General features: G+C 42.0%; 2 protein-coding genes across 7 annotated transcripts in view; one reads left to right on the forward strand and one right to left on the reverse strand.

Annotated features, from left to right (window-relative positions):
- Positions 1-5849, reverse strand: part of si:dkey-98f17.5 (uncharacterized protein LOC569123 homolog) — a 19343-nt gene extending 13494 nt beyond the window's left edge. For 3 of the 4 annotated variants that reach the window (XR_010332797.1, XR_010332796.1, XM_064353621.1), the window contains exons 1-4: positions 5693-5849; positions 3532-3643; positions 2551-2644; positions 1331-1385 (exon numbers count right to left, since the gene is read on the reverse strand). Coding sequence is in view for 2 of the 4 variants with exons in the window: in XM_064353621.1 (XP_064209691.1) it covers positions 1331-1385; positions 2551-2644; positions 3532-3643; positions 5693-5807 (376 nt within the window). In the remaining 2 variants the exon portion in view is untranslated. The remainder of the gene's footprint in view (positions 1-1330; positions 1386-2550; positions 2645-3531; positions 3644-5692) is intronic. The other variant, XM_064353622.1, reaches the window with a different exon arrangement.
- Positions 3743-19822, forward strand: slc2a11b (solute carrier family 2 member 11b). 3 transcript variants are annotated; one of them, XM_064353620.1, is made up of 13 exons: positions 3743-4394; positions 8383-8439; positions 10358-10456; positions 11452-11612; positions 13141-13265; positions 13529-13658; positions 14286-14434; positions 15807-15994; positions 16539-16649; positions 16976-17077; positions 17436-17511; positions 18008-18135; positions 18394-19822. In XM_064353620.1, the coding sequence occupies exons 2-13, from the start codon at positions 8392-8394 to the stop codon at positions 18595-18597; spliced, it is 1521 nt and encodes a 506-aa protein (XP_064209690.1). In that variant the 5' UTR covers positions 3743-4394; positions 8383-8391; the 3' UTR covers positions 18598-19822. The 3 variants fall into 3 exon arrangements, with proteins under 3 accessions (XP_064209690.1, XP_064209689.1, XP_064209688.1); XM_064353619.1 differs by having other exon boundaries at positions 3743-4367; XM_064353618.1 differs by lacking the exons at positions 3743-4394; positions 8383-8439 and adding an exon at positions 8609-8950.
- Positions 19823-20348: the final 526 nt, after the last annotated feature.

The raw sequence follows: 20348 nt of genomic DNA on the forward strand, positions 1-20348 counted from the left end.
CGACTAACTCACTGAAACAGAGGTAGAGCAGTGCAACAAATCATTCGGTTGTTTTATATGCCGTGTGGTGGGTCATCACCGTAGCCCGTTAAAAAGACGTAGGCTACGCTTGTAACGTTGAGCGCCCCCCCCCCCAACCACGATATAATAGAGCCGTTATGAAATATGTGACATTATCCAGACCATGTCGAGGCTGCTCCATGTGACTCAACCGTACTGCAATCAGCGGGTGTCACCCTCCCCAGCAGAACATCCACGACACGGTCTTCAATTCACTTTTTGATCTCACAGATCTCGGAAATCTGCTTCGTCAAGTGAATAATTCTGCCGCAAATCTCTCTTCTGCTACAAAACACCCCCGTGGGGGATATGTGGGGGGGAGGATGGTGCTCGTACCGAAGGAGAATTGCGTCTCCCGGTCACAGGACGACATTTGAATATTTCAGTGCTTTGTCGCGGCCCGCGGACGAACGATGACATTCTACCCGTCTCTCCGTCCGGTCAGAACCGGGCGTGAATGAGCCGCGGGTGGCAGCCGTCCGAAAAACCGAAAAAGAGCCCAGGAAATCTTTATCCACGTCCGTGTACTAGCTGATGCTGTAACCAGTACACCTGGCATAAAATTCATTACGTGTGTGTGTGTGTGGCGGGGGAGGGGGGGTGGGGTGGCGGGGGGAATTTGGTTAGCAACCGCTGCTAGTGGCCCTACAATGAAACGATAACCCTGATATATTCAGCTACCTATGAGTCAGAGACGAGCATTAGTCACAGGACCGAACCATCTGAGCTCTAAAATAAATCAGACGGACGAGCAGAAGAAGGGAACGCCACAGCCGATTCAATACACGCAGTACATCCAGAACACGCTTCAAATTTACAATCACATTACTGATAAGGCCCGCTGTAAAGATTGTGCACATTGCCAAGATGCAGAGCACAATTTACACTCTTCTACCAAGATTTACCTTTTTCGGCATCTTAAACTGTCAGATGTTTACTGCAGCTGTACGACGTGCTAACGCCTTTGAAACACAAACTGAACCAAACGAACAGCACGGCAAGCTGCGAAGGACCTACAAATGAAATACCGGAACACGACAAACACAAATTAACACATTTATAAATGCGTGTGAAAGACAGAAGTAACAATAGCCTTAACGCGCACAGCGCAAACATGCCTGCACGATCGCGCTGAATTATTTTCCATCTGTTGCTGAACATTAGTAGAGTGAGGAAAAGAGAGAGAGAGAGAGAGGGAGAGAGACGGACGGAGACGGCGGAGAACACATCCTGCAAACTGAGTGACACGGAGCAGCCGGCTCGCCCCTACCTTTAAACTCCAAAAGGGGACGGAAATGGGGGTACAGGTGCAGCGTCGCATTGCCCTGGAGAGAGAGACAGAGAGAGATGAGGGGAGGGAGAGCGATAAGAGAGACAGAGAGAGATAAGGAGAGAGATATAGAGAGATGAAAGAGACAGAGAGAGGGACAGAGATAAGAGGAGAGGGAGAGAAAGGGACATAGAGAGAGAGAGACAGAGAGATAAGGGGAAAGAGAGAAAGACATGGCAAGAGAGAGAGAGATAGCAAAGGCAGAAAGAGATGGAGTAGGGAGAAGAAAAAAAAAAAAAGACGAGTTGAGAGAGATGAAGCAGGCCGACGTCGGGACCGAGCCGCCCCTCCTCTCCGCAGCCCCCGGGCTCAATGGCGCCGTCCCGTCCCGTGCAGTCCTGTCCCGTCCTGCTTGGTCCCGTCCCCCCCCGTGTTCTGCCACGTTCTGCAGCGCGTCTGCTCGAGCCTTCCTAATCTCCCCCCCCTTCCCCCCCGCCGAGCGCCTGGCGGTAATGACATTACTCATCTTCCTCCCTCCGCGCGTGCTGTGCTGTGTGCTGTGTGCGGCGGCGGCGGCGGGCTAGCAGCCTGGGCTCCGCTGCAGACACACACAGCGGCCAACGCCTCGCTCCCCGGCTATAAAGCTGCCCTACGTGATGCAAGCTTAGCAACAGCCACTCACAGGCGCTGCCATTAGAATAGTTGGGCTGTGTTGCCTCTACCAGCCATAAAAAAAAGAAAAAAAAAAAAGGAAAAAAAGAGTGGAGGTGGCAGAGGCCGGCTGCCGATCGGACCTGGGAAGCGGTTCTGAGTGACTACCGCTGCATCACAGTCTGGGCTGTCGGTTCTGGTTCATAAACAGAAATTATGTACTTTTCTTAAAATGTATTTTTTATTTGCTGCTTCGAAACTGCCAGGTGCTGTCCCTGGATGCTGTCGTTTAACAGACTGATCCAGCACAGTCATAATGATAATCACAAGGAACGACATCACAAACAATGCAATAATCTTAACAGAGACTATTATCACTAGTGACACAATACCATTTGCATCTAATACTGTTGAATATATTACTGAAAAAGTTTACTTTGCATGACGGTAAAAGCTAAATTAACAGACGGAGGTTTCATTAAAGTTTGTTACTGGCCAGATATAAGGTTCGATTTTAAAACACGAATTAGTTCAAAAGAGCAAATCGCTCGCAAAAAATGAGCCCTTACCGTCAACGACTCCCTTTTTCTCCCGCTGGTCACGAAGGTGAAGCCTTGCGTCTCGATGGCCACTCCCGTTTTCTGAATGTGCTCTTCCACGTACCTGAAACGAAGCATCCCGACCCCTGAAACACCTGGATCTGGGGCTGTTACCCTGAAACACCTGGATCTGGGGCTGTTGCGGTCACAGCCGGGACTCTACGTCTGAACCCCTTCGCCCGCAGAAATGAGAGAACTCGACCCCCGGGGTGTACAACCACTCGCACCTCGGTTGCCGTTGAGGAAGCCCAAGGAAACGCGCTTCGACTGGGCCGCTCTTTATTTAAAATGCCTTCGGACCGACTCCGTAATCCGCATTTGTAATCAGCTGCCAAGCCACCTGTCATTACAGGTGATTTTTTTCTTCGTGTTTCTCCTTGGCTTAGCCAGCTGGCCGGAAATCTACTGAACTTAGCTGCCCTCAAATTTTATAACTTTAAAATAAAACTGCTCGAAATGAACTGAAGGCAACCAGAGACCAGGGCACCTTCCAGCGCCTACAGAAACTGAATATATTAAAAATATACTGAAATAAAACACATTCACACCACGCACAATCAAAATAATCTCATTTTAATAGTCCTATTATAAATAAAGACCCCCCCCCCAAAAAACACTGATATTAAACATTTGCCATTTTTTCATCCTGAAAGTTATTTTTATTGTTTGTAGTAAATTTCTGACACCCACAAGTGTTGAAATACATATTTGTGAAAAATTCTTGAAGAAGTCCACACATTTACAGCAGGTCACACTTCAGACCAACGCAGGGGGAGGCACATTGTTTGAAAACTCCCACAGACTTAAAGACTTACTCGTTCTGTATGGGGTTGGGGTGGGTGGGATTACCAGCTATTGTGCATGGGGGTGGGTGGGGTGGGGGGTGGGTGTGTGTGATTACTAGATCACCAGTTATTGTGCATGTGGATGGGGGGGGGGGGGTGATATTACCAGTTAATGAAGGAGCTCTTCCCTGCAGAGTGGTTCCCCATTATCATCACAATGATTTTCTTCCGAGGAGGAAGGAGCCGGAGGCCCAGGCTGCTGGCTATCTTCACCAGGCCTGAAACCAAGCAACGACAGCGCGCATGACTCAGGGATAGGGAGAGAGACATAGAGGAAGTAGAGAGAGAGAGAGAAAAGACACTTTCGGTATCTCTAATCTTAATTTATCTGAGATTAGCCGTGTCCCTAACAAGTGCCAACTACCGTCCGAAAGTGCCAGTCCAAACACAGCACCTGAATTCCAGCTAAGTGTTTCCGCCTAGCTTACAACTAAAGTATCTCATTACGGGACTATACATAGCATGGAGACAGCCAGGACTCCCAGAGGGGGAATCAACTGGCTTTAGGCAAATTTGGATTCAACTGAAGACCAGGTGATGCAATGAACTACAAATAACAAAGTAATCCAGGTGAATGTGTGGAAGTATGCTTCTCCTATAGGCTTTTAATGTTCTTAAATTTCTTCTAATTAAAGATTGTATTGATCAAGAATATAATTAAATGTATGTGATTATGTGAAGGTTGATGAAGAACAGCAGGTGTTCTGTGTTATGTCTAAGAATCTGTAACTAAGGAAAGACTGTGGCCTCTTCGTTCACTGATGCATACGACCTAGAGAATCTTTGAACCCGAGCTGCAGGAGGAAAATTGTAAAAATTTACTTATTGGAATTTTGCAAGTAACTTATGTTGGGGAACAGTCATGTGCAGAAGACCTTTGAGTTGCAAGAGAAGAGAAAGGACACACCAACCTAGGCGAATTTGGATTCAACTGAAGACCAGGTGATGCAATGAACTACAAATAACAAAGTAATCCGGTTGAATGCCACATTATTTCAACACTTTTTTTGTCCATTTGAGTTTTTAGTCAACTAAGCAGGCATAAAGAAAAAAGAGCCTTTTTTATTTTTTACGTGTTCAGTGGTATGTACCGTTACTTAACACAAAGTAACAATAAGCTGAACTTGCAACCTGCAAAAGCCAGCTAAACTAATGCAACTGCACTGTTAATTGCAAAGATCAAGTCAAATTTTCTATTGCAGAATGGTAGTTAGCATTCATTTCAATCAGACCAAGAAAGCTATTTTACGATTGCTGTGTTTATACTGGAAGAAGGGGGCGGGGCGGGGAGTGCCTTCATACAGAAATTCAATTATGTACAGAACATGCTTTGGGACAACACTAAGGCGACTGAGTTATGTTCCACGGGCCCACAAGTTCCAGTGTGGAAAAACATCGCTCTAATGATTCTATTTCTGAGCAAGTTTATCTTTACACGTATTTAACGTTAGTTAACTTTAAAAAAATAATCGTTTTCAAGAACTGAACGGAACTTTTTAAATACAGCTAGCTAGCTGGCAGTGAGTGGAACTCCATCACATTGGGAGAAGTTCACTGCAGTCATTATGAATGAAATATTAAGAATGAATGAAAGTTAGCATTGATCTAGCTAACGAATTGCATAACAGCTGGTGCTCCCGTTCAAAGGTTGGGCATGTCATTTTGCTACTAGCGAAAAGTCAAATCAACAACATCAGAGAAAGTTTTGCATGTCTGCAAACCTTATAGCTACGGGTAGTTTTAACACAAATCAAAACGTTATACTTGTATGGGGAAGTTAGCTACGCATCTAGCTACCAACAAACAGCCTACTTCGAACAGACTTAGTTATTATAAGCCAGGGTTCATGCGACATGGCTGTTCATTGGAAGTTAAAATACAGTATGAAATGAAGCAAATTTAGTTCGCGTAGCAAGAGTACCCAAGTACATATATGGCGCTGGTACTCCAGAAGATACCATATAGTCGATCCGGTTAGCAAATCTATAATCGGTAATGATTTCTGACCCCGCACGCTGGACAGCCAACTAGCAAATTATAACACGACGAGATAGTTAGCATGCTAACAGCTTTGGAAGCTAGCTCCAAAGTTTCCTCTGACGTGAGATAGTGTATTCCTGGCGACAACTAGGAGGAGGCTGTCTTCACTAACGTCGGATAACGATATCACCTTTCATAACCAGTACATGTAACGTCAGCTACTGCAGCTAGCAACGGTTTATATTTGTCGAGCGTCCAAAATATCCCACACAACATTTTTATGTTACCGTTGTCGCTGTCGATATACAGATTGTGGCATTCTCTCAATATTCGTTCGCTTGGTGTAGTGATAGCCGAATCCAAAGGGTTTGCCACCGACCTGGGCTTCCTACTGCCAGACATTATGAAAGTAACTCCCGTTAAAGAAGAACCACACACAAACTCACGAGCTAGGGGGACTGGTTATGATGTTACACCAAACAACCCATTTTTTTTCTGAGTTGGAGCGCCGCTTATGGGCAAGACTACGAAACGACATTTTTAATACAACAGTCCTTTTCTCAAAACGGGCAACCACGTGTTTACCTATATATTAGCTATAGCCATATATTGCCTATATATTGTTAAACTGGAACGATTGCTTTGAATGTCCCTTATTCCAATGTTGAGATATTATATTAAATGTATGTATAAATTGGGTTTTTGTCTACAGGAACAAAAGCTGTTGCAAAGGGCCTCCAGATTAGAAATTGTACAAGCAACATTTTAATCTGTGTTGGATTACGCTAATGCAATTTATACACATTCAAATGCCAGTAGCCTCAAACCACCTGATGCAGTGTATCATAGTGCACTCAGGTTTATTACTGGTGATAGCTTTCAGACACAACACTGCACACTGTATGAGAAAGTCAGTTTGACCTCACTTAGTACTCAAAGAGAATACGACTGCCTCATGTTCATTTACAAAGCAGTGTTAGATAAGCTGCCATCTTCTATCCGTTCGCCTTTTCAGTTTAGATTTATTGAACTTTTTCCAGAGATACTTGCTCTCAGGAATATTTTACTGTCTGTTCGTATAAATACTGAACTAGGGAAGCATTTACCTTCATTGCACCTTTTAAATGGAATGATCTAGCTACAGGTTACCCTCAAATTGGATGGTCTGAAATGCTTTGAGGGTTTCAGGCTTCTTTCAAATGATGTTTTTCAGGAAAATTGTACTTGCTTTTCATAATGTGTTTGTAAGTTTTATTTGTATGTTTTCATCGTTATTACTCAATTTTTGTGTTATTCGAATTGATTGTCTGTTGTATGTGTACATTGTTGCATTCTCAGATTACCTTTGACAAAGAGAGCTTTGCTCTCACCTGGCCCTTCCCTGGTTAAATAAAGGTCTCTATCTAATTTCTAAAAGCTGTTTAATAGTTTTTGACCAGGTACTTTGGCGGACGTGCAGGGTAGCACCAATTAGAAATTTCCACACATTTTTCCCAGTGATATCCCTTAAACCAATGTTGACTCTTGAAATGCCTACTAGCAATGCAGTTCACTGAATTAAAATCTGCTGTAAGGTTCAAGAATATTATCCAGAAAAAAAGTAAACTGGAACAGTGGACATAATTTTGTAGTCTTACACTGAACAACAGAAGTACATACTTCATAGATGTAATGCAAGTTAATATCTTATCTAAAGTTTGAACAAGTAAAAAACTGCACTTTGCCTTTAAAGCAAGCATGCCTATTGGACTGTCAAACAAAAGAGGCTTATAGACCAAGACTGGTCATTTGACTCCGTGAAAAAAATGTAATCTCCAAGGCAAGTACCAAAAGTGATGAAGGTCAGAAATACTATTTAATTGCTTCTTGTCCACAACCATATTTTAACAGGCAGAATTAATTAAAACTCTCATTTTTTTGTTCAGAAATACTAAAAAAATTGGTTGGATGAATTTAAAAATATATATTTTAATAAGTACATCAATAAACCAGCTAAAAATAAATATTCATGTTTGGATTTCTTTAGAAACAAGCAATATTTTTTACCTCACAATAAAAGAATCAATTTAAGCAACATTCCTTTCAGATTTGGACTGTGGTAAGTGTGTTCACAATCTTTTGTTTTATTTACAGTACTGTCAGAAAGGACTGAGAAAGAGCAATTAAAGAAATCACTTAGTACCTTGATTGACAATTTACAGAGAACATTTTAAACTACATAAACTGATTTCTCTCAGTAAGTTCAAACACATGTAGGCAGTATTTTGTGAAAGATTGCACATGTTTCTGAGATGTTTCTCACCATAAATGTAATATTTTAGTGTCTGTATTGCATTTACTGTATGTTTTGTGCTGTACAAACTACACTACCTCATAGGGTTCTCTTGAAAAACATATTTGATTCTTAATTAGATTAATGTGGTTAAATAAAGATGAAATGAAACAAATTAAGATTTACTCCAGGTTCCTTAAAACCATACATGGCATGCTTTTTCATCTTGAATTTCAGTGAAGCATATTGATGAAATCTGTCATTTTTTGCAACAATCTCTTGTATTTAAGCAAACAAAAAGTACATCAACTATTTGTGTGTTTAAACTCCAATGATTTTCAATAGTTAGTACAGACTTTCACTTGCAACTGCAGCAGACAGCAGGGTACTTTCAATTGGTGCTGGAATTTATATTGATATTTATCATCTACCTTTAATGCATGCACAACACACACAGTGTTAATTCAACACTAACAGATAACATTTTTTTCCCCATTGGGAATTAACACTGTTAGAGTTGAACTAACACAGGACATTTTACCATGCACACACACAGCCCTTGTATGAGACATATCAAACTATAATCATACCTTTCACATGCAACAGATCTGTCAACTAGGACCTGCAAGAATGGAAATTCTAAAACTCGAACCTAATCTGAAACCAAGTATGTTAAATACTTCACTATATTTTATGCATTTACAGACCTGGAAAATGGACAGTCCTTCAAGAGCTGACGAATCTGTACAGTTAAATAAACAGGTAATGCATCCTTTTCCGTTTGAATTTTCCTTGAAATCACTTACATTTGTTGCACGAGGAGTGACTACCCCACCCGTTTCAAGCCGGGTGGTTGCCTAGTCCTTACTTGTCCGCGTATCTGATGATAAAAGATTTGCTCTGGAAAAGTAACGGTTTCTAATGAGATTTTATGCATTACCACGCGGTCGGGTCATCTCTTACACAACTCACTGATTGTGTTCCTCCACGGTATATGAAGCTTTTGCACATCCCAGTTCTTGGTCGAGCGACAGGACGGTTGAGGATGAACAGAGCGCGGATAGAGACATTATTCGCCAAATCTGGGTGCTAATAGTAATTTTCGTGCGCACTTTGGTTATGAAACAGATGGAACTTGGATCATTCTGAGGCAAAATAAAAAAACAAATTGAAAACAATAATATTTGCAGTCAGAATGCCCAAAGAAAAAGGGGACATGACGGAATACCAACCGCTGCTCAAAGACTTTAAAGATATCGACCGGCCCAGTCGGGTAAGTATAATAATAATAATAATAATAATAATAATAATAATAATAGTTTGAAATGGAAAGTCGTTTTTGTTACGCTTTTTTAGACGAAAAACTTCTACAAAGCTGTATACTTCACAGGGCTTCTTCCGTCCTACGCGACTAAACTGTAATTCAAGTTTTGCATTTATGTCCATGGCGGACTATTAACGAAATCAGGGCAGGCCCAGCAGCATTTCACACATACTGCACTTACAGACGACTTATGTCAGCTCTCGCGCGTTTTTTTGTTTAACATTGCTCAAATGATTGTTGCTGGTAGGGGGCGTATCAATATCATGTTGATAGGAGTATTGGTATATCAATATTGGTTTCCTTCTTGATAATAATAATAAAGCATTCAAACATTTATCTGGCCCTAACCCAAGAACCATTTAATCAGTTTGCTGAATATCTATCACTTTTTATGACCAGGTGGAAGGAACATCTGAAATCTGGAGAAAAACATAGAAGATAGTCATTAATGGGGCCGAGCTAAGAATTCTCAGGCCTGGGACTGGGAAAATATATTGCGAGGACCCCCAAATATATATATATATATATAATTTTTACAAAGAGACACTCGTATCTTGCCTCCCCCACAAAGTGTCCCAGCAGTCCTCCTTAATCTGTGGCCCTTTTAGGCTTTTTAATAATAATAATAAAACATAACTATAATCAATAGCAAATTGACATTTAGGTATATGTTTACACCTGGAATGTAATTTTCAAATGTCTGCAGAATAATTTCTACATTTATTGTAAAATTCCTTCAAAAGGTCTAATACCTTGTTCTACATACTTCCCATGTCAGAAAATAGCATAACTTTTTCATCACATGCACTTCTAGATATTTGAATTTCCTTTCTAATTAAAGAGAGAGAGAGAGAGAGAGAGATAGAGATAGAGAGAAAACCCTAACATAAATCCTATTTAAACTGAAAGGACAAATGGTTGTCGTAACTCAACAGATTTATGGAATTATAGCATAAAATTCAATTCACTTGATTCAATTCAAGATGTCTGATATGATAACTGTTGGTTCCATCAAAGTGACCACTCGGCCTGTCATTGTTGTCTTGCACCTGAATATATTTAACCATTGATAATACCATTGGTGTTTTTAATATGCTTTTAATATAGGTTTTTTTAAACATAATTTTAATGTGCCAAGTCAGCATTTTAAACAAGATTTCCAAACATACTTGGAATTGTTTTAACCCTTTGAAGAATGTTTTTACTTTCAGAAATGTAAGTTTGTTGTTCTAGAACTCCATTGCTTTCAATTGCCGGTGGCGATTGTTACATCAGCATTAGAATATTCAGTTAGGAACATTCTAATCACATATCAGACCATAAAGGGTTAATAAAAGATGTTATCATTGCTTGCAGTTCCCCAACAAGTCGCTTCTCCTGGCTGTCTGTGCTGCATGCATTGGAGGAACTTTTCAGTATGGCTACAATGTGTCCATCATCAATGCTCCCACCCAGGTACTGTATGAAGTGTGCGTGTGTGTGTGTGTGTGTGTTACAAGCAGAGGTTGGTCCGTGTTGAAAACAGGGAAAAATGACATCGCAGTATCTTGCAGAGTTTCTGGAATGTCTTTGGAATGCTGCTGCATTAGCACGGTACAGCAACCCTAGGAATGCTATGTGCTTGCTGTCCAGCCAGAAGACCTTCGGTGCCCAATAGCTGCCCTCCAGTGGTGCACAGTCGGGGCAGCTGTCGGCCTGCTAGTGTTTGCGAATCGGCACCACTGTGGCCCCCTAGCTGGGGGGAAGGGGGTGTTCTAGTTGCTTAAAGAATACAAAACAGTTGATGATTGGTTGCTTCTGTCGCTGGCAGCCCCCTAATTTGCAAAATGCTGGTGGAGTGGCAGCTGGAATTGATGTCAGACAGGGACAGAGTTAGGATGATTTTTAGGACCCTGGCAGACTACCCCAAAATATGACATTCTAATCTGAACCATTCTGAGCCAAAGTTTGTCACAACGAATGGAAAGTTTCTAGGTGCGCCGTAAATACACAGAATTTCATAGAATTGGATTTATTTATCTCAACTCAAGCTTGAGAAGAGACACAGGCCTGGTATATTCAAGCAGACTTACTGTATAGCGAGGTTACATACTAGCGCTAGTAAATACTAATACTATTACTGGTCATTACTATTATCAGCTGCAGCATGTAGCTGTCACATGATACACTTGGTCAAGGAAGTAAATTATTCTGCGGACATCATGGAGTTTGGCTCTGTTGCACGTGAAAAGCATGAATGATTTCTACTTGAGATACTGTAACCCTGCACTGTACAAAATCAATCTGGCAGCTTGACATTGCTGTATGGTCGCAGCTTGGCAAGAATGTGTCCCACGGTATGTTCTGATGCTGCAATATATTAATTAGCCTAAATTATTCAGCTTGTTTTGTATCATCTGATGTGCCCCAATCACATTTCACCTGTGTAAAGTCTTTCTCTGGTGATGCAGTCCGTGCAGAACTTCATCAACCAAACCTGGATCTATCGATATGACGCTCAGATCACAGAGGAACTGCTCACCTTGCTTTGGTCCACAATCGTGTCCATCTTCACCATTGGCGGGCTTGTTGGATCTTTAGTTGGAGGAACGCTGGCTATGAGGTTTGGGAGGTATGCGGTTTAATGTGATTTATGTCATTTTGAAAAAGTGTGGGAATGATTTTTAACAACATGGCATTATTATTATTATTATTATTATACAGGAAAAGGTTTTCAGGTCATCATTGCTATGTGCTAGGTGAATTGTCGCACATCTTCAATTGACTCCCATGCAATTTTGAAGACTCTACCCCATATCTCAGTTTAAAATCCCCCACCACCTTTCTATTATTGGTTTGCTTTGAAAATCGATGTTCCAAAATTCCAAATATTTGAGGTGGGGTTGGGGGGGGGGCGGCAACCCTGTTCCTGGTTATGGAGGATATCTAGCAGAGTGATTTACAAGGAGAAGCAAAAGGACAGCAGGTCACAAATGTTGCAAGCCCCTTCAGTGATACATAAATATACATTGAGAAAGAAGATGTAGTCACTATTTAGTTTCCATGATTTCATTAATATAAAAAATATTAATGCATGAATATCACATAAATAAATCTAATGGGGTCTCAGGCACTCTACGCACCCTGTAACACATGGGGAAGTACATACCATGTCTGAAAAATCCATTTCAGCGACAACTTGCCAGCCAGTCAGTGCTTACTCAGTACATGCTCATGCCAAAAGGTCAATGTTATCAGATCAGCTCGTCTGCAAAAACAAGCAAAATAATCGCAATACAGTACAGTAGTACAGTACCAAGAACAGCAGACTGCAAACGTCTGGCCAAGTCTAATGCTCCAGGGCTACATGGAGACCATGTGAGCCTCGTCTCATGAAAGGAGAAACACAAACTTCAATCACATGATTCTCGCTTGTGATCCCTCATACTGTGATGATTTTTACAAGAATATTTATAAAGGTCAGGGTTGGAAAGTATATGATTATTTATTTTATAGAACAGCCTAATATACAAAATGATCGCTTTAAGGTAATGCTGATTTTTTCCATAAAACAACCATGTGTGAAATTCTAAGATTAAGGGAAGCTACTGCTGATTTGTTTAATCTTATAATTTTAGACAATTGTTTGTTTTTTGAAATAAGTCAGCAGTAACTTTCTTTAAAGTTATCATTTACACAAGAAACAGTTTCCAGTTTGACTTTAACATTAGACCAAAGGTACCTTGGTTATATTTATATTTAAATTATTTTGTTAAGCGTTTTAATTTAATGCTAGGATTAAAAAATGATTGACGATCTGCATGAAGCGATCCTGCATGTAGTTTATAAATCTGCCGTATGCCATTCTCCAATGCATTCATCCCACAGTTCTGTGCAATAATTATTTATTCAGTGGCCTTATTCAATGGCCTTTAAAGAATGTGAGTCGCATGCCTACTCTTTCCAAGCCGTGTTTTTTTCCTCAGTTATGTAAACGACGGCCGCATTCCCTGTGAGTCTGCGAGGTTTGTGAGACTGATTGGCAGCTTTTGACCATGAATTTTTATAAGCATGCAGAAGCTGGGAAAAATAATTGGTATATTAAAAAAAAAAAAAAAAAAAACCAAAAAAAACAAACAAACATTTTGTCTGTATTTCAGAAAAGGGGCACTGCTATTAAACAACACATTTGCTCTGCTGGCTGCCCTGATGATGGGCATTAGCCATCTGACCGGCTACTATGAGCTGCTGGTCATTGGGAGGTTTTTGTCCGGTGTAAATGCAGGTAAGTCCGGTGTGAAATAACGCACAAGTATTGAGTAATATTAAACTAGCGGTTTTCAAACTTGGTCTTGGGGACCCCGGTGTATGCTGGGTTTTGTTGCAACCACAGCTGCAATCCCAGAATGTGAATAAACTGTTAATTTTTCATAAGCACACTTTTCATGTTTTGAGGGATCATTTGCCCTCTTTAGCATTAGACAGTCGCCCGAGTGACTTCTGGGTATTATGGAATGATAATGATCTGTTTTGATTTTGGACTTAAAGGTGTGGGTATGTGCGTTCAGCCACTCTACCTGGGGGAAATCGCCCCCAGGGCACTGCGTGGGGGGATGTCCATGGGAACGTCCATCTTCCTCACCGGCGGACTCTTGATAGGACAGGTGATTGGGCTGCAGTAAGTAATGACTACATTACCCACAATGCTCAAGGTCACAATTTCTCCAACAACAGTGGAGTGACTGTGACTGTGACTGTCGGGCCTATAGGGTGATGTACAGTTGGCTACAGCATTGCCCGGTGAGGGAAGCATGTTTACATGACGTCACACAAAATTTACAGACTGCACATCTGCATCAACCTGAACAGGAAATACCTTCCTGCAGTGACTGTGCAGTTCAGCTGGCGAACGGTGAAGTTAATTAGCGGCTGCCAGCGAATATTCTAGAGAATTTTTCTCACACTAACACATTTTGTGCACACGTTAATAAGCGAGTGCACCGTGAAATGAAGTAAATCAGAATTTACTTCATTGCGAGTGTAAAATTAAGATAATCAGAAGAGTGAACACGTGGATAAAAATAAAAAAACTACATCAAAGCAAAAGTTCAAAGCGGTGCAAAAAAAAAAAAAAGAGTATGTAGAAGAATGAAATGTACAGGAACACAGTGTTCCCCTCAGAACCGGAGACTGCAGGTTCTGAGCAGCGGGGGGGGTTGGCGGTGTTGCTAATTGGGCCGGTGGGTGGTGACCTGCGTGCGCCGCGGCAGCGGGGGAGGTCTGACGCGGTGCCTTTCCGTTCCAGTGAGCTGCTCGGCAAAGCGGAGCACTGGCCCATCCTGCTGTCCACCACCTGCATCCCCGCCGTCCTGCAGCTCCTCATTCTGCCCTGGTTCCCCGAGAGCCCGCGGTTCCTGCTCCTGGACCGGGGGGACGAGGCGGCGTGCACCAAGGGTAAATGAGCTAATGGACTGCATTTATATAGCGCTTTTATCCAAAGCGCTTTACAATTGATGCCTCTCATTCACCAGAGCAGTTAGGGGTTAGGTGTCTTGCTCAGGGACACATGCTCAGGGACATGCCCAAGGCGGGGATCTAACCAGCAACCCTCCGACTGCCAGACAACCGCTCTTACCTCCTGAGCTATGTCGCCCCTCCTGAGCTATGTTGGGTACGTTTCCCAAAAGCGGCGGCGTCCACTCCTCAGTGGCCTATCAGTGCCTGTGCTGCGGATTAGCAGGAAGGACCATTCCCATTTCAATCTCTGTTCAGAGGAATTGCTTTCCATTAAGTACTTCCCCAATGGAAGAGGAACTGTACTGCTATGTAAGAGTTGTTTCTGTGATAATTGGTAGATGGTTTTGGAAGACGGTGGAGGCATATTTTGGAATGAGTAGGGAAGAAAAGAAGTTGTTTAAATTCAGTTCTGTTTCCTTTGATTACAATTTACATTCTTTATCCTGGAGGCTTTAAAAAAAAAAAAAAAAAATCCAATTTCAATTCACAAATTGAATTGATGTAGGATGTTATCGCAGCGGAACAGGTTTTCACTTACAACTTGACATTTTGAATGGGGTGGAAAAGGGCAATGAAACGTTGTTAAAAGAGGGAGAGGTCGTGATATCAAGGCCCGTATTTACTAACCGAAATTAAAGCCGTTTAATTTCCGCATAATCCCACAAAAAAATCACTCGAGCTTCTGGTTCCATACAGTACAGCGCACAATACCATTCGTTTTCTTCCCAGTGCTCATGGCTCGGGGAAGTTATAAAGCACAGGTGCCTCAAAATGGTTCTCGACTCGATGGGCACGGTTGAGCATTGGGTCATAATGTATCCACGGCTGGGCGGTCGACGTTCGCGAGCAATTAGCGCAGTAGCAGTGATTCTCTACGCTCTGGCCTAAAAAAGCCATTTCATGCCTGAGTGCAGTCCCCCCCCCCCCAATGCTCGACAGCACTCACCAGCATCAGGTAGGCCATGGGGCGGGGGGGTCTCTGGAAGAACAGAACAGCAGCTAATTGGTTGCCGTGAGTTTATACACCCGGTCCCTCCGTGAACCCAGCTTAGCGAGTGGTCGCGAGCAGCGATTAACGAGCCAAACGGAGGCGGGGGGTTCGACCAAAGGGTTGCAGGTTCCATTCCCATTTGATACCCGCTGCCACCGTGCCCTTGACCAAGGTACTTAATGTTCAGCATACAGTATATTTAGCTGCATAAATGGACACTGTGTAATGTGAAAGCTGTCTGAGTCGCTCTGGATAACAGGTACTCTGCTAAACACCTGAAATAAAATGCGATGTAAAATGTGTCCTGCCTTAACACAGCGCTGAAACAGCTGCACGGTGGGGACGGCTACCGCAGGGAGATGGAGGACATGGAGAAGGAGAGGATCAGCTCCCTGGGGGTCAAGGCCAAGAAGCCCTGGGAGGTTTTCAGCGACCGCAGCATCCGCTGGCAGCTCATTACCGTGATTCTCATCAACAGCGCCCAGCAGCTGAACGGCATCAACGCCGTATGTGTGATCTCAACAAAAACACGTTTTCAGTGTTCAAAAATCAACGCCCAGCTACTCACGCATGCAGCACTGTTCGTAAGCCGTTAATCGAAACTCGTGAAATCCAGGCCAGCCGTTAAAAATATTGATATCACAACGAGGCCAAGATACAACAAACGATATTGGCTATTGTAGCGCACACAAATTGAAGAAGCTCTATTCCAAAGCAATGCCACCCAATGTTTCCTAAATTATTTCATGTAACTTGGCCGCATGTTTTTTCATTTGGTAGGATGGCATACCTGCCATGCCGATATCCTAATATAGTGTTAACGCTGAAGTGTATATTTTTGAAACCAATGTGAGTTGTGCCTCACTTACAAAGAGACAGACTTCAGATTGAAGGGGCTGCAGTACGTATTTGTTTAAGTCAGAAACATTTCTGTCGTGAGGGCAATTCCTGAGTGCTCAAAGCAGAACTGCACACATTCTTTACTGTACTGTTAGTGCCGTGGGAGTATGGATGGATGAATTCTTCTTCCCCCCCCCCCTTCTTTTGCAGATTTACTTCTATGCCAGCTACATCTTTAGGCAAGCGGGGATCCCGGAAGATAAGATTCTCTACGTCACAGTGGGAACGGGAGCTTGTGAATGTCTTACCGCCCTCACATGCGTAAATTACCCACTTCTTGGTTTCTCTTTTTGGTTTTTCTCATTGGTCGCCGTTAGACTCTTAGCCCCACCCCTTATCTCCAGACATCTTCCTGTGCTTCTGTGACATATTTGTTGCCCATTTCTCTCAAAAGGCCAAAGATAACATTTTTTTTTTTTGGTAACCGATTAAAAAAAATTTTTCCTGTGGCATTTAGATTTGTTTTAAAACTACTGATTAATGGTAGAAAATCGACAGGCTCGTATGCTAATGGGATTGGGCATGCTCATGAGCTGGTCTCCACAGCTGGTCTAGCAGACTGTCATGTGAGACTCTGTGTCCTCCAGGGCATGCTAATCGATTCTCTCGGACGAAGAGCACTGATCATCGGGGGATACACTCTCATGGCAGTCTGGTGCATTTGTGTCACGATAACTGTCACCTTACAGGTAACGTTTCTTTTCCCCGCTATTCATTTTGGCCTTAGGAAGAAGTCAACATTCTTTTGAAGAGTCAAATTTTAGTGACCTAGTGAGTAGAAACTGTGCCCTGTTAGTTCTACGATTTCACTCAAAAATGGATACGGTTCGTGGTGTAGAGTGGTCATTTTAATGTAAGTCTCCTGTGTGAATATTCAAAGGAATTCAACTACTGTATGCCATCGTTTCCTTAAAAATAAACTTTTTTTTTTTAATATAAAAATTCACTGGAGTGATTTTGTTTTATTTAAATGGTGAATATTTTTGCATATTACCTGCGTAAATTAAAATTGTAGTAAACCAATCTTGTATTCTTTCTTTACTACAGGAACTGAGTCCATGGGTTCCATATATCAGCATGGCCTGTGTGTTTGCCTTCATTTTGAGCTTTGGCCTGGGACCAGGTAAATATGCATAAATAATAAAGCAAGTAACTATTATTGTACAACCTGTGGTTGCAACCCCCTCTATCTCCACCTTTTAAGCAGTGTAGAATTTTGTGAACTAACCTCTTTAAAAAAAAAAAATAATTTTAATTCACGAATGGAATCATTTAGTGTTCTTTTTACAAAGTTGTGAGCTTTCTCCTTGGATTCCATCTTTAACCAGTGTTGCTTTTTATTAACTCAGTCCTTTTTTTCCTTTTTCCTCCCTGAATTTTTAGTCTTTAGAAAAATAAATAAATAGAAGATTGCTGATGTCACCAAGGAAATAAACAGTCATTTAAAGTATGCATATATAAATATTAGCAGCACAAGGTTCCACAAAGCAAATAGAACTCCTTAGGAGTTTACAGATGCCTTGCCAGAGAAGCCTGATTTCCACCCAGCTCACCAGGAAGGAGCCAACAGACCCTGAGGCCTATGACGGACGTCAGCTCACGTGCCGTGTCGTCCGCAGGTGGAGTGACCAACATCCTGACCATAGAGCTGTTCACGCAGGCGACACGGCCCGCCGCCTTCATGATAGGAGGATCAGTCAACTGGCTGAGCTTCTTCTTCATCGGCATGGTGTTCCCGTTCATTGTGGTGAGCACGTACAGTATGTCGCTCTTCCGTTGTCCAGTGCGGTGTGGCGTAATAAATGTGCAAATCAGCAGAACGCAAACTGGGTGATTAATGTTGTTACTCAGTTCATCGACGTCTGCTGTGCCAACCTGGAGTCGCACTTAGGCCGTTATGATTGTAATGATCGGCGCATAACCTTGCGGTCAGCACCTTGACCTGTGTGTGTGTGTGTGTGTGTGTGTGTGTGTGTACGTGTGTGTGTCATCCTCTCTTCAACAGAATGGGCTGCAGCAGTACTGCTTCCTCGTCTTCCTGGCCATCTGCAGCCTGGTGGTGATATACATATTCTTCATCGTCCCGGAGACGAAGAACAAAACCTTCCTGGAAATCCAAGAGGAGTTCCTGTCCAGGGACTTGATCAAGAAGCGCAAGTCTGAAGGCAGCAACGGCCACGGGGTGAACTTGCTGTCGATGCCTCTGTGAACGTCGCGTGTGTCTGTTCCTTCGTGTTACGCTTTATTTGGCTACGTGCCATCTTACTGCACAGAACAAGGTTATATTTTGTGGCTGCATCACGATAGCAGGCAGGGGACCCACCAGGGATTTTGGGCCCCCGTGAAAAGATTTCATGTTGGGCCCCACCACCTCAGGCCACTCCATCCCTGCACCATCACAGGCAAAATTTTTTGAGGGCCCCTGTCAGTCTCGACCCTTGTAATGATCCTAAGCTGCCCACTCCCCTCCCTCGATATGGCACACCCAATTAGTGGGAACCTAAGGTATAACAAAAAGACAACATGAAATTTACAAAGGTTGACTAGCTATGTCTGGTTTGGGTTTTGTTGTTGAACTGAAAACTCATCTCTTCAAGCAATACTTTAAGTTACTAGAAGATATTACAGAAGTTTAATTGTTAAACTGAAATACTTAACGGTTCTTAAGCCAGAGCACCTGACATAGTCCATCCTAACCTACACACTGATCGCTTGCCCACTATATACTTACACTTGGACCCTAGTGTCATGATACTATGATGCACTACTACCGCTTGCTTTGTATTAGTTGGATGTAGACTTCACCTTTTTCTTTGTACTAAGTATAGATGTATGTTCTGTGGTCTACTCCGGACTATCAATGCACTTATTGTTTTTATGGCACTTGGAGGTTAATTGACCCTGCCAGTGTTGAATGTTCACTCCTGATATTGTACTACTTTGTTTGTCGCTCTGGATAAGAGCATCTGCTAAATGCTAAATTGTAAACTGTAATTGAAAATTGGTGTTGGGCGGATAAATTGGAATCAACTTGATGACCGTGTAGCATCAATAGTAATATCAAGGCATGAACTCATGAGTAGCCTACTGGTGTCTAGAACAACTGTAATTTATTATTTAATTGCTATGACTGGTGAAATGTGAAAAGATGTCCTCCACGTACTTGTTGTGTACCAGGCTTCAGTTATTTAACATACCAATTATAACAGAATAGAAGGGGAACCTTCACATAAGTAATAATTACTAGGCAATAGTATAACACTTTAAAAAAATTTTTTTTTCCATTTTTATTATTTCAATTTGAATTTTTTTGTGACCACGTGCATTACAAAATAATCTGCCTTAATAGGTACTGTATACAGATTAATCAGTACATTTTTAAAGGGAGAAGTATTCTGTGGAAAATGGCAATAAAGATGAATATCATAATATCAGATAGATTTTTGGTCATTTATGAAGTGTACTCAAGGCATTTACAATTAAGTTATGAAAATGTATCAGTCACATGGTTTTGGGGGATGACAAAACTATTTGTGTGGTATGACCACTCATTTCTGAATTTATTTTACCAAACTGGTGTCATGAAAAGCTAAAAACAAAACCATCTTTCGCATTAAAATTGGATAAGTTTACATGGAAAAAAAGTGGTAGACCAACTGTAAACCGTCATCAGATCATTATCATCCTTCTCGAGCTATTATTTCTATTTTCTACTTCTATTTTCACTGCTTTATCCAGTTCAGAAGTATTCTGCAATATCTGGTTGAAGTTTCTCAAAGGATGATTGTTGCTGGGGTTTTGAAAAAAAAAAAGAAAAAAGAAAAAAGGAATAGGATTCTCCTTCATTGCATCCAAGCCATGACCCAGGCATGTGATCTATAAGAGTATATACGGCACAAAGGGGCCATTCATGGTAAGAAAAAAAGAGACGTGTGTGGCACTGTAGGAATACAGTGTTTT

Source organism: Anguilla rostrata, chromosome 10, assembly GCF_018555375.3.
Source record: "Anguilla rostrata isolate EN2019 chromosome 10, ASM1855537v3, whole genome shotgun sequence".
NCBI classification, from domain to species: Eukaryota; Metazoa; Chordata; class Actinopteri; order Anguilliformes; family Anguillidae; genus Anguilla; species Anguilla rostrata.

Excerpts from the sequence above, each read along its gene's own strand:
- slc2a11b (XM_064353618.1), top strand. The coding sequence starts at position 8,873 with ATGCCCAAAGAAAAAGGGGACATGACGGAATACCAACCGCTGCTCAAA. Across the intron at positions 11,613-13,140 it reads CTGGCTATGAGGTTTGGGAG|AAAAGGGGCACTGCTATTAA; the intron begins GTATGCGGTTTA and ends TCTGTATTTCAG. Across the intron at positions 17,512-18,007 it reads GAGCTTTGGCCTGGGACCAG|GTGGAGTGACCAACATCCTG; the intron begins GTAAATATGCAT and ends TGTCGTCCGCAG.